This window comes from Delphinapterus leucas, chromosome 2, assembly GCF_059928025.1.
Source record: "Delphinapterus leucas isolate spDelLeu-1000000601 "Yukka" chromosome 2, BTC_Dleu_Yukka2, whole genome shotgun sequence".
NCBI lineage: Eukaryota > Metazoa > Chordata > Mammalia > Artiodactyla > Monodontidae > Delphinapterus > Delphinapterus leucas.
The window spans coordinates 19,476,335-19,490,768 of NC_143130.1; the positions used below are offsets into that span (position 1 = coordinate 19,476,335).

Sequence of the window (14,434 nt, forward strand, 5' to 3'; positions counted from 1 at the left end):
ACAGGCAAATTCTATCAAACATTTAGAGAAGACCTAACACCTATCCTTCTCAAACTAATCCAAAACATAGCAGAGGGAGGAACACTCCCAAACTCATTCTACAAGGCCACCATCACCCTGATACCAAAATCAGACAAAGATGTCACTAAAAAAGAAAACTACAGGGCTTCCCTGGTGGCGCAGCGGTTGAGAGTCCCCCTGCCGATGGAGGGGACACGGGCTTGTGCCCCATTCTGGGAAGATCCCACATGCCGCGGAGCAGCTGGGCCTGTAAGCCATGGCCGCTGAGCCTGCGCATCCGGAGCCTGTGCTCCCCAATGGGAGAGGCCACAACAGTGAGAGGCCCGCGTACCGCAAAAAAAAAAGAGAAAACTACAGGCCAATATCACTGATGAACATAGATGCAAAAATCCTCAACAACATATTAGCAAACAAAATCCAACAGCACATTAAAAGGATCATATGCCATGATTAAGTGGGGTTTAACCCAGGAATGAAAGGATTCTTCCATAAATGCAAATCAATCAATGTGATACACCATATTAACAAACTGAAGGATAAAAATCATATGATAATCTCAACAGATGAAAGAAAAAGCTTTCAACAAATTTCAGCACCCATTTATGATAAAAACCCTCCAGAAAGTAGGCACAGAGGGAACTTACCTCAACCTAATAAGGGCCGTATATGACAAAACCACAGCCAACATCATTCTCCATGGTGAAAAACTGAAAGCATTTCCACTAAGATCAGGAAAAAGACAAGGTTGCCCACTCTCACAAGTATTATTCTACATAGTTTTGGGAGTTCTGGCTACAGCAATCAGAGAAGAAAAAGAAATAAAAGGAATCCAAATCGGAAAAGAAGAAGTAAAACTGTCACTGTTTGCAGATGACATGATACTATACATAGAGAATCCTAAAGATGCTACCAGAAAACTACTAGAGCTAATCAATGAATCTGGTAAAGTAGCAGGATACAAAATTAATGCACATAAATCTCTTGCATTCCTATACACTAATGATGAAAAATCTGAAAGAGAAATGAAGGAAACACTCCCATTTACCACTGCAACAAAGAGAATAAAATACCTAGGAATAAACTTACCTAAGGAGACAAAAGACCTGTATGCAGAAAACTCTAAGACACTGATGAAAGAAATTAAAGATGATACCAACAGATGGAGAAATATACCATACTCTTGTATTGGAAGAATCAACATTGTGAAGATGACTATACTACCCAAAGCAATCTACATATTCAATGCAAACCCTATCAAACTACCAATTGCATTTTTCACAGAATTTGAACAAAAAATTTCACAATTTGTATGGAAACACAGAATAGCCAAAGCAATCTTGAGAAAGAAAAATGGAGGGGCTTCCCTGGTGGCGCAGTGGTTGGGGGTCCGCCTGCTGATGCAGGGGACTTGGTTTCGTGCCCCAGTTCGGGAGGATCCCAAGTGCCGCGGAGCGGCTGGGCCAATGAGCCATGGCCGCTGGGCCTGTGTGTCTGGAGCCTGTGCTCCGTGGCGGGATAGGCCACGGCAGTGAGAGGCCCACATACCGCAAAAAAAAAAAAAAAACCAACAAACATGGAGCTGGAGAAATCAGGCTCCCACACTTCAGACTATACTACAAAGCTACAGTAATCAAGACAGTATGGTACTGGCACAAAAACAGAAACATAGCTCAATCGAACAGGATAGAAAGCCCAGAGGTAAACCCACACACATATGGTCACCTTATCTTTGATAAAGGAGGCAAGAATATACAATGGAGAAAAGACAGCCTCTTCAATAAGTGGTGCTAGGAAAACTGGACAGCTATATGTAAAAGAATGAAATTAGAACACTCCCTAACACCATACACAAAAATAAACTCTAAATGGATTAAAGACCTAAATGTAAGGCCAGACACTAGAAAACTCTTAGAGGAAAACATAGGCAGAACACTCTATGACTTAAATCACAGCAAGATCCTTTTTGTCCCACCTCCTAGAGAAATGGAAATAAAAACAAAAATAAACAAATGGGACCTAATGAAACTTCAAAGCTTTTGCACAGCAAAGGAAACCATAAACAAGACGAAAAGATAACCCTCAGAATGGGAGAAAATACTTTACAAACAAATCAATGGACAAATGATTAATCTCCAAAATATACAAGCAGCTCATGTAGCTCAATATCAAAAAAACAAACAACCCAATCCAAAAATGGGCAGAAGACCTAAATAGACATTTCTCCAAAGCAGATATACAGATTGCCAACAAACACATGAAAGGACGCTTAACATCGCTAATCATTAGAGAAATGCAAATCAAAACTATAATGAGGTATCACCTCACACTGGTCAGAATGGCCAACATCAAAAAATCAACAAACAATAAATGCTGGAGAGGGTGTGGAGAAAAGGGAACCCTCTTACACTGTTGGTGGGAGTGTAAATAGATACAGCCACTATGGAGAACAGTATGGAGGTTCCTTAAAAACTAAAAATAGAAATACCATACGACCCAGCAATCCCACTATTGGGTATAAACCTCAGAAAACCATAATTCAAAAAGAGTCATGTACCACAATGTTCATTGCAGCTCTATTTACAATAGCCAGGACATGGAAGCAACCTAAGTGTTCACTGACAGATGAATGGATAAAGAAGATGTGGCACATATATACAATGGAATATTACTCAGACATATAAAGAAATGAAACTGAGGTATTTGTAGTGAGGTGGATGGACCCAGAGTCTGTCATACAGAGTGAAGTAAGTCAGAAAGAGAAAAACAGATACCGTATGCTAACTATGGAATCAAAAAAAAAAAATGCTTCTCATGAACCTAGGGGCAGGACAGGAATAAAGACACAGACATAGAGAATGGACTTGAGGACACGGGGACGGGTAAGGGTAAGCTGTGACTAAGCGAGAGAATGGCATGGACATATATACACTACCAAATGTAAAACAGATAGCTAGTGGGAAGCAGCTGCATAGCAAAGGGAGATTAGCTCCGTGCTTTGTGACCACCTAGAGGAGTGGGATAGGGAGGGTGGGAAGGAGACGCAAGAGGGAGGGGACATGGGGTATATGTATACTTTTAGCTGATTCACTTTGTTACACAGCAGAAACTAACACAGCATTGTAAAGCAATTATACTCCAAAAAAGATGTTAAAAAAAAAGTCAAAATTGTTGTAAGAAACAAAGAAGGACATTATACATTGATAAAAGGATCCATTCACCAAGAAGATACACACATCAAACATGTATTACACATCAGAGCTCCAAAATATATGAAGCAAACATTGAAAGGATTGAAGGAAGAAACAGCTCTGTAAAAATAGGAGGAGACTTCAATATGCTACTCTCCATTATAGACGGAACAGCCAAACAGAACATCAATAAGGAAATAGAGGCCTTGAACTACAAGCCCATCGGATCAATAGACATACACAGAACAGAGCATCCAACAACAGCAGAATGCACATTTTTGTCAAGTTCATATGCAACATTCTCCAGGATATGTTAGGCCGCAAAACACAAAAAAATTGAATAAATTTTAAAAGATTGAAATCATACAAAAGTATCTTTTCCTATCACAATGGAAGGAAAGTAGAAATCAACAGTGGGAGAAAAACTGGAAAATTCACAAATATGTAGAAATTCAACAACACACTCAAACAGCCAATGGGTCAAAGAAGAAATCACAAGGGAAAGGAGAAAATATCTTGCGACAAATGAAAATAAAAACACAACATACTAAAACTTATGGGATTCAGGAAAAGCAGTGCTAAGAGGAAAATTTACAGTTTTAAGTGCTTACATTAAATAAGGAAGATCTAAAATATGTGATAGTATGTTGGCAATTTCAAACAGCTGAACCTGGTAAAATTGGTTCATGATTATCTTGGACCTTGGCTTTTCTCTTTTCTTTTCCTCCTTAACTCTCTAAACTCTTTAACTCCCAGTAGGTTTTCCAGTGGCAGGAAAAAGAAAAGCATATTAAGTAATTAGCCTGGAGGATGACAAAGAAGCAGCAGCTGCAGTGTTGGCTTTGCCTCTGCCCAGGTCTCCAGCCATATCTCCCACCAAGATGGCACGCAGTCCCCCATCCTAGCCAGACTGAGACCCCACAGGACAAAGCCGCATACAGGCTGAACCCCCAAAGGCAGACCCCATCAGACTGAGCACCTTACGGATGGCACCCCTCAAAGACTGAACACTCCACAGACTGGACCTTCCACGGATTAAACTCCTCCCAGACTGGACCGCTCACAACAGATGGGATTCCCCATAAACTGAAACCCGCAAAGAACAGATCCCCACAGACTGGACCCCCCCTACATTCTAAACCCCTCACAGATTGGACCCCTCGTAGACTGAACCCCTCACAGACTAAACCTCTCACAAACTGAAGTCCCCACAGACTGAGCCCCACACATCCCACCCAGGCTCCTTAAAGCCTCTCTGTGTGACAGCCCTTCAGCCTGGAGCATGGCTCCCCCCACCTACACCATGCCCAGCACATCCATCTGGCTACGTCCTAATCACCCTCCACCTAAGGCCGTTTCCTCCACTGAGGACTTCCTGGTGATCCAGAGCTCCCTGCGCAAACCTTGAGGGGTGCAGTGCCGGTGGGTTATGATTGCTCCTCCACAAAGAGAGCCATGGAATCCCCCGACTGCACCTCATGTGTGTCCCCCAAGCCCCTGCCCACCCACCCAATACTGAACAGAGGCCACAGGCCCTCTGGGCTCTCAATTAGTGCCTGTTGTGAACAGGGAGAAGATTTGGGTAAACTATATGTAAATATATGAAGGTGTCATAGTCAGAAACGCTTCTGTCTTCATTATTATGCTTGGCTACTTACAAAAGACTTTCTGTTGGGAGTCATAATTTGTGTTCTAATTAAAACTGTTTCTGGGAACACACAGTATGAATTATGAATACAATATCCACATGAAATAACACTGGCAACCCACAAATAGGGAACTGTTCAAACAGATTCATGCACCAGCTAGTGGAGTAGATAAATCATGTTTCCTCTTGGAAGCTGCATATATTTTTGTGTCTTGGACTGCTCAGGAATCAAATTAACATTCTTGAAAGAACGTGTCTTTAATCATTAGTTTTCAGGCTCAGCGGGCAACTAGTTGTACATATCTTAATGCTGTCCTGGAATAAAAGGACTATCAGAAATGTTAGAAATCTCTCTGTCTCGCATGGAATATGCACAATGCAGCAAATCACAATACTGGTAAAACACGTTCATCCATCCCTTCATTAGTTGAAAAAATTAAGAAAGAAACACAATCACTGCTGTGAATGAACTGAGATTGGTTTAGTGACTTTCTGTGATATTATGCAGTAAATTTTATTCCCCTCACAAACTACTACAATATACAGGGCATTTTATAGTTAGCTAAGCATTTATGGAATCATAAGTAATACATTTTTCAAGGTAAACTGAACTATTCACATTAATATTACCTACAAGATTTTTTCCTAGAAAATGTCATCAGTGTATTGTATTACTTTCATTAAGTGTATTCACTGGGTCAATTGCTGGCTTGGATAAATGATCCAGGTTTTCTGCTCAGGTTCTTCATGTAAAATTGGGATAAGAGTTGCTCCTGAGGATTTCCATGGCGGTCCAGTGGTTAAGACTCTGCACTTCCAGTGCAGGGGGCATGGGTTTGATCCCTGGTTGGGGAACTAAGATCCCATATGCCACACGGCACGGCCAAAAATTTTTTTTAAATTAAAAAATATATATGCTGTATGCAGTTTAAGTTAAAAAAAAAATTGCTCCTGAGTTTGTGATAGGATTAAATGAGTGAATAAATAAGTGTTAACCACTATTCCTATTATATGTAATCATTAATGGAACAAATATTTCATAAGTGCCTACCATAATATGCCAGCACGCTTCTAGCAGAGAACAAAGCAGAGATACGTTTTCTGACGGTGACAAGTGCTACAGAGAAAAATCAAGCTGGGCAGGGGGCCAGGAATGAATGTGTGCATGGCAAGAGATGGTAGGGAGAGGTGCTATTTCACAGAGGCGCTGGGGAATAATATCTCATTGAAACGGTGACATTTGGTAGAAATTCTAATATTTCTAATATTTCCATCATGGCATGAAGATATCAAAGAGACAGTGTTCCAAGCAGAACAAAGGTCCGTGGTGGCACAGGCGTGATGTGTCTGAGGAACAGCAAGGTGAATGAAATAATGAGAGAGGAGTGGGGGGGGCGAGGTCAGAGAGGTGACCAGGGGGTCTGGACACAGAAGACCCTGGAGACTGCTACAAGGACTTGGTCTTTGCACTTCCCGGGTGGTCCAGTGGTTAAGGCTTCCCGCTTCCACTGCTTGTGGCTTGGGTTCAATCCCTGGTTGGGGAACTAAGATCCTGCATGCCACACGGTGCGGCCAAAAAAAAAAAGAAAAGAAAAAGGGACTTGGTCTTGTACTCTGAGATGGGAAGCCAGCAGGAGTTTTCAAAAGGCATGACAAGGTCTGGCTAACATGATGAGAAAGACCAGTGCAGTGGGGAAAGGATGGGGGAAGAAAGATAAGTTTTATCCATGATGGTGGAGATGAAGAGAAAGTGGCTGGATTCTCGAGATAGTCTCGAGTTGGTGACCACAGGGTTTGCCAATGGATGGGACTGTAGGGCCTAAGAGAAAAAAGGTGAGTCAAGGAAGACTTTGGGTTTTGGCCTGAGCAACTGGAAGAAAGAAGTTTACCATTTGCTGGGATGAAACAGACAGCAGGAGAAAGCAGATTTTGTGAAACATTCAGGAGCTTACTTCGGATCTGGTGAATATGATAACCTCAAGCCCAGCTTGTGGGCTAACACCCCACAAGCAAAGTCAGACCAGAAATAAACTTTAAACAAACTGACCTTTCTTCTGTAATTTACTTCAATGTCATTTTGATCTCACACTATCTAAGGAAGAATGTTCCAAAAAAGAACTATTCATTATGTTGTACACCTAAAATGAATAAAATGTTATAAGTCAATTATCTCTCAATAATAATAATAATAAAGAACTGAAAAAAGAGAAGAATGCTCCAAAAAATAGCACTCTGGGGAAAAAAAAGATATTTGTCCCAAACCCCGAATCAAATTTAAATATAGACCTCTATAAACAATCAAATTTCCTTTGCTGCAGTAGCAAAGGAACAAACATGCTACAGTACTCAGAGTCGAAAGAGCAATTAGCTAAGTAATAAAATTACTACTGAGCATCCCCTATTATATCTGAGTGTCAGTGCCCAAGATGATGTTTCTTAGGAAACCAGAAACCTCCCAGGCACAAATACTGTGAACTAAAGTCCCTCTCAAATGCTGTGTTCTAGATCATCCCCAAGTATTTAGAAATCAAGGACTTTCTAAACTCTTAAAAAAAACAAACCAACCCATGATTCCGCTGACCCAGGCAGAAAAAATACAGGGGTCTCACGAGCGAAAACTATTGAGCCTTACTGACAAAAACTAAAACACAACAACAAAAATAACAATAAAGCCCACAAAATCCTCAAACCAGACCAAAGATTTTCTCAGGATTATAGTCTGATCCATTAAGGGTTTCCTTCCTTCCTTCCTTCCTTCCTCCCTCCCTCCCTCCCTCCCTCCCCCCCTTTCTTTCTTTCTTTTTTGCCATTGCTTTTTAAAAAATCTCACTGATTAAGATAACGAATGGAGGAGAGGAAGGAATAAGAGGGAGGTCAATTTGAATTTTCAAAACATCTGACATAAAACATTTTAAAGGATTATAATTACGACATTCAAATACACTTAATATTTAGAACTAAACTATCAGTGTTTTACCAAATAGAATTCCTTTGGGGACCAACCAGAATCAATGTAAATTGCAGATGACATGATTGTTTAGATAGAAAATGCTAAGAAATCCACAAAACAACTACTACAAACAATAAGTGAATTTAGCAAGATTGTAAGTTAATGTACAAAAATCAACTGTATTTTTACAACAGAAGCAAGTCACTGGAAAAATGAAGTAAAAACCCATTTACAACAAGATCAAAAAAAAATTTCAGAATAAATTCAACAAAGATATGGAAGACTTACACACTGAAAACAATAAAATAGTAAGAGAAATGTTCTAAAGTTCATCCCATTCTGGACACTTTCATGCTCTCCTGCCAACCTATCGTTATATACACTACTGCTCATAAGTATATAATCAAGTTGCTTAGAAAGGTAGAATTCAAATGTACTTGAACTTTATCTCATAAAATTAAAGACCATCTGCAGAGACAAACTGATAAAATAATTCCGCAGAGAAAGTAGAAAGGCCCAGTTATTTGCTAAAGTTCACCCAGCCAGTAAGAGGCAGAGCTGAGACGTACATATTTGGGGTGTTTCCTCTTATTTAGTGACGGTTTCATAAACAGAGAACTTAAAGCAAGTGAATGCATATAGCTTTGGATTCAAGTATTAATATCTTGCTTTTTGCATCGCCAATAAAAAAGCACACATTTAAATGTACTACAGACATTTTGTGGGGCTTTTTCTTGTCCCCAGAATGTTCTGTTTTTCCTATTGGGCAGTCAATATTTGATGGGAAAGTGATTCACCTGCTTCTTCTTTAAGAGTTGATTCTGCATAAAAGAAAGTCACATGAGTTTCTAGGAAGGATATCAGATCTGGGGGGAACTAGAAATGTGGTGAATCATAAAACAAACAGAATAGCAAGGAACTAGGAAAGATCGCACTTAGGATACTGAAAATTAACACAGAGTCACCAGTCACTGCCTAACGGCAGACAACGACACACAAACCTGTAAAACTGCTGGTCATCACCTAGGACTGTCATTTGTCAGAGAAAAACTGCCCACATGCTTCCAACTTGACACTTTTATAAGTGTTTATACAAAAGTGTCATAATCTACTAAAAATACTTTAAAAATAATGAAAGATTAAATAAATGCATTGATGAAAACTTATTTGCATCCTAACATGATTCCAAGTTAATGTGTTGTTTAAACATTCATAAGAAAAAGGAAAATCGATGAAAAAGAAATTGTTAGCCTGACCCTCAAATCTTCTAAATACATTTGGAAATTCAAAGTCTGAAAATCATTAATAAATAATGAAATTTAAGTATATATTCTGACCTTCAGCAAAAATCCTCTTTGGTCATTAAGCTCAGTAACACAGTGTTCCAGAATTTACTCAAGTCGTGGTGAACATGTAGCACTCTGATACAGTTTCCGTCACTTAATTATAACAAGTTTAGTCCTGGAATACTCCTACGAATTACATCACTTAGAATAAAGCATTTGTGTATGTGGGCAGGCTAATTTCACCTCACATAAAAAAAACAAAAAACAAAAAAACACCTGTTCAAGTATAGCCTCTACCTAGATATTCGGCTTTCTTATTTCTTCCACCTTCTGATAAGCTCCAGAGTTACTGGAATGCAGAAATATTCTAAAGGGGGACTATGATAATGGCATAGTCCAACTCCAATTATACGTCTCGTATGTTTGGCATGAATCACATGTGCATTTATCTGCCAGCAGAAGAGGAGAAGGGAAGGGACAGAACACACAGCTACCATCTGCTGCCATCCCCCAGCCTCCCTAGAAATGAAGACAAGGGTGGGAGTTTCTCCTGGAGACAGGAGCAGAGTGTATTCACAGTGGGCCCACTGAAGTGCTTTCAGGAAGCAACATTTGGACCTTGCACATTAAAAAAGCAAAAGAGACATCATCCTAAATAGAGCGACCCTGCAACAGTAGCACTGGATTCCATTGTGAGGACTCCAGATTTTCGGTCTGATCCAGCAGCCGCAGATAAGACCAAGTGAGGTCTAAAGACCACTGTTCTTACACGGACACGTTCTTGCCCACTGCCCTACGGTTCTCACCACTCCCTGCTGTCTTGCCCGGCCCGCTCCATTAATTTATTTTACCTCCTGGCCCTTTAGGCATTTGAGTTTGCAACCCCTGGTCTGCACTCATCAATTAAATCAGGTACTTACAGCTGCATGACCAAGTACAAGTGATTTGGGCTTTCATAGATGTCTTCCAGGGCCACAATGTTTTCATGCTTAATCCTGAAAGAAAAAAAAAAAAGCACACACACAGAATAGTAAGTATGAGACATGCAAACCTTTTTTTAAAAACAAACATGTCATTATAGCAAAAAGTTCTAAGACAGAATAGAAACTCCTTAAGGTGACATTTTTAAGACACCTCTCCATCTTGTCCCCATGCTTTTTCCCGACCCATCTCCCATGCTCTCTGCTCTTCTTCTTTCTGGAGGCTCTATATCTTACAGTGTAGCAATACTGGCTTAACTATCACTGCTTCATGTATATCCCACTCTCCTAGCGTTTATTCATATGAATCCCAGGAATGGGCCAAAATCCTATTATCTTGCAGGGCCCAACTCAAATGGCTGAGCCCCCAAGGAGAATTTAATTGCTCCCTCTTCTGTAGTCTCACAACGGCCAGAACAGACTGGCCTGAATACTCCACTGTATGCAAATCCATCCCCACAGCAGGCTAGATGGTCCAGGGAACAGTTTCGTCCCCTTGTTCCTGACTCCAGTGTAAGCAATGGAAAACCAGACTGAGCTCCTCACTGGGGCTCTAGTCACCATCGCCAACAAAGGTCAGTTCAATACCCCAAGCGAGCTAGACTGGTGCTACCCCAAGAGTGCTTCCCAAACAGGCGACACCAGCATCTCCTGAGAGATTGTGAGAAATGCAAATTCTCAGGCTGGGCCCCGTCATACAGAATCAGAATCCCTGAGGCTGGGGCTCAGGAATCTGCCTCAACAAGATCCTCAGATGATCATCCCGCACAAAGTGGAGCTGGAGAAATTCTGTATCAAACCAGGGCTTCTCAAACCTCAGGGCGCACATGAATCACCTGGGGTCCTGGTTCCACTGCACACCCTGATTCAGTGGGTCCAGGACAGGGCCCGAGAGTCTGCATTGCTAACAAGCTCCCAGGAGATGCTGATGCTGCTGGTCTGCGGGCCACACTGGGAGCAGCAAAGTCCTAACGACTGAACAAAGGGAGAAGGAACCAGTCCAAGTCTAGCCCCTCGAAATACCGATTAGGAACAGCCTCTGCTCGGAATGTAAGGTTTGGTATTTGTTGAAAGCATTTGAGAGAAGAATCCTTTCATTATGAGCTAGTTAGCTCTTACTACACACTTTTTCTCTGAAATGACTGCTGAGCCATTTAAAAGCAAGCACTGAACGGGCAGATTCCTGTGAACCCTTGAAAGCAGGGACTACATCTTACTCATTCTGTTTCCACTTAGTACCTAGCATAGAGCGCTTGATAAATGTTTGCTGAATGAATAAATGATATTTAAGGCTTTTGCTCCTAAACGGCAAGTCATTATTTATTTAGGGAAAATGGATGCAACTTTCCTAAGTGTGAGCTGTCTTCCCCTCAAAAGAAGTTTATAAGGAATATTATCTTCCCTTTGAGCAGATGAAAGAAGAGAACAAAAGAATTAACCAGGAGAGGTAATGTTTTGCTTTGACTGCTGTGGCTCTTATTAGCCAATGCAGTTGATGTGTAGGAAGTGAGAAGACAGAGTATCCCAAATTCACATTTCACCCGCTTCTAACGTGGAGAACCTGATTATTTGTTAGCAATGGTTTCTGTGGTGTCTGAGCAAAATAACATCAGCAACATATCATGTGAACCAGCTAAACTATGCCACCAAGGAAACCATGAGAGATTAATTTGGAACTGTTGAGACCCTAGATGTCTGTGGAAGTATCATTATTGGACACACCTGAAAGAATATGACAAAAACAGTATACAGCGCATGGATTTTCCCTCTTTTCAATTAAAAAAAGTTGCCATTGGAATCAATCACATGGGCACGAATATTTTCTTTCAGTGAAGTTAATTTAGGGGTTAATTAGCAGCTTAGATTCATGGGAACACGAAAAGAATGGGGTTTATATGGAGAGTTGCCAGATGAAATACAGGGCACCCAGTTAACGTTTGATTGTAGATAAACAATGAACACTTTTTAAATATAAGTGTGTCCCAAACATTGCATTGTTGTTTATCTGAAATTCAAATGTAACTGGGTGCTAGATCCGGCCACCCAAGTACATGAATCACAGTCAATGAGCCTCCAAACTGGGCTTAGGGGGTTGTATCTGGAGTCCCAGCTCCCCTCAGAGGTTCAGCCAAGAAGACAACTTGAGCCCTGGACTACAGCCATTAATATTCAACTATACACAAAGAATCAACTATGTACAAAGCACATGCCCGGCCAACGTAGGAGACTCTAATAAATTAAGAACATAAATCCCTTCTTTGTATGCAGGGGCTAGAGAAATTAAAGTCTATTTAACCGTTATGTCTTACATGAGTTCTTACAGTGGCTGAAATGCTATTGCTACTGACTCTCCTTCTTAGTGGATGAATCAAGCAAGCAAGCAATCATCATTTCCTGACTTTCTGCTCTGTGTCTGATACAAGAAAAATATAAAATAAGGTTTTTCCCGCCAAAATCTTATCACCTTGATGGGGAGACCCATGAAGCAATTAGGGAAGAATTAAACGTTACGCTCTGCAGAATTGTTAAATTCAGAGAAAGCAAGGCCCTGGGTCAGAATTATGGTGAAGCCCTCAAAAAATGATGGAGGTTGAGCTGGGTTGGGTAATGCGTGAATAAGCATATTAGAAATTTCAAAGAAATTTTAAAATGGCCTCTAAAATGTCTCTTAAGAAAAGTGGTTTAATTCACTTGTAAATGTTAGAACGTGATCGAAGAAAACATCCTGATCCCTCAGGGCTGTTCTCAGATACTTTATTCCACCCTCAGATTCCTTAAGATATACAAAAACTGAACTTAGGGCTTCCCTGGTGGCGCAGTGGTTGAGAGTCCGCCTGCCGATGCAGGGGACACGGGTTCGTGCCCCGGTCCGGGAAGATCCCACATGCTGCGGAGCGGCTGGGCCCGTGAGCCATGGCCGCTGAGCCTGTGTCCGGAGCCTGTGCTCCGCAATGGGAGAGGCCACAACAGTGAGAGGCCCGCGTACCGCAAAAATATATACAAAAACTGAACTTAAATTTTTTACATTATTTCAGTACCTAGGTTATCTTCACAAAATGCCATGTGAATATCCATCCACACATCTCTGGGCGCCCACCATGTATCAGGCACATGACTAGGAATCACAGCAGCGACATCTCAGCCCTCACGGAGCTCCATCTTTCTTCTGTTTACCAGAAATCATCCTCGTCATAATTAGTATTGACTCCTGGGAGCCACACAGAACAAGCTTACATATCATATAAACTCGTCTCATGTATCTTGCAAATATTTGAGGGATATAATTTCCCTACTTAGTTTACTTTTCCTATCATCGACCAATTTCCCTTCAACATGGTTTATATTCCTACCATCATGTTATTGTCACTCTTGTTTGTCCAGACTAGAGCATTCAGAACTGAAAGTAACGATCCCAGTGTAAGATACAGCACCAAGAACAACATATTAAATAACAGAGTAGAACTATTAACCATCATGAGCTGGATATTATACTTTTTGCAAATAAAGTCTAACATTAGGTTCACTTTTTTTAGGCAGCTGCACAATTGCTGGCATATAAAGAAGATAAGCTCCATGGGGGTAGGGATTTTTGACTATTTTGTTCACTACTGTCTCCCCAATGCTAAGAAAAGGGCATGGCAGGTAGTACTTTCAATACATGTTAGAGTGAATTAATGAATGACTGCATGGATGAATGGAAGAATATAAAGTTTAGGGTCAATTAAATGACCAGATCATTTTTACCTGAACTTCTGCCAAACAAGATCTCCTTTCTTATTCAGGCTTGACCTTTTGAGCTTAACGTCTTCGTTTTAGCTTCATTCAACTCAATCTTTTGGGTTCCATGCAATGCTTCAAATGATCAGAAACAGTCTGAATTTCGATTCTCTCTTCCATTATAGTTACTACCCCTCTCCACTTTGGGCCATGTGCATATTTTGTTGGTACACATTCATACCGTATGTCTTCACCCAAATTCCTAGTTAAAGTCTTAGTGAGAGAGTTACATGCCAGAACTCCGTGGTATTCCACCAGAGACCCCATCAAGAAAACCAAGACATTAATCAGCTGGCTTCAATGGCTGCTGAGTTACAAACCCAGCAGTCTTAGCCCATATTTGACTGTACTAGCCATAAGTAGACACTTAGATTCTCGGCTGAAGTGGCATTCCTCACTTTTACACAGCACATAATACTATTTGAAAGGGAAATGGAATGTTTGGGAAGTTTTGTTCTTAGTAAACCCATGGTGACTTCTAGCAACTACTACAGTCTTTACTAAATGATTATAAACCATATGCTTAATTTACTGTTCCAGAACTTTGCTGTGCATTGGAGCCAAACTTCCCTGTTTATACATCT

The 14,434-nt window shown here is 40.8% G+C and overlaps 1 protein-coding gene across 1 annotated transcript in view; it reads right to left on the reverse strand.

The window, feature by feature from the left end:
- The window catches only part of CAMK1D (calcium/calmodulin dependent protein kinase ID), a 417,159-nt gene that overhangs the window by 149,316 nt on the left and 253,409 nt on the right, over positions 1-14,434 (reverse strand). Inside the window, exon 3 of the mRNA XM_022580319.2 lies at positions 10,014-10,088. Within this exon, the coding sequence (XP_022436027.1) occupies positions 10,014-10,088 (75 nt within the window). The remainder of the gene's footprint in view (positions 1-10,013; positions 10,089-14,434) is intronic.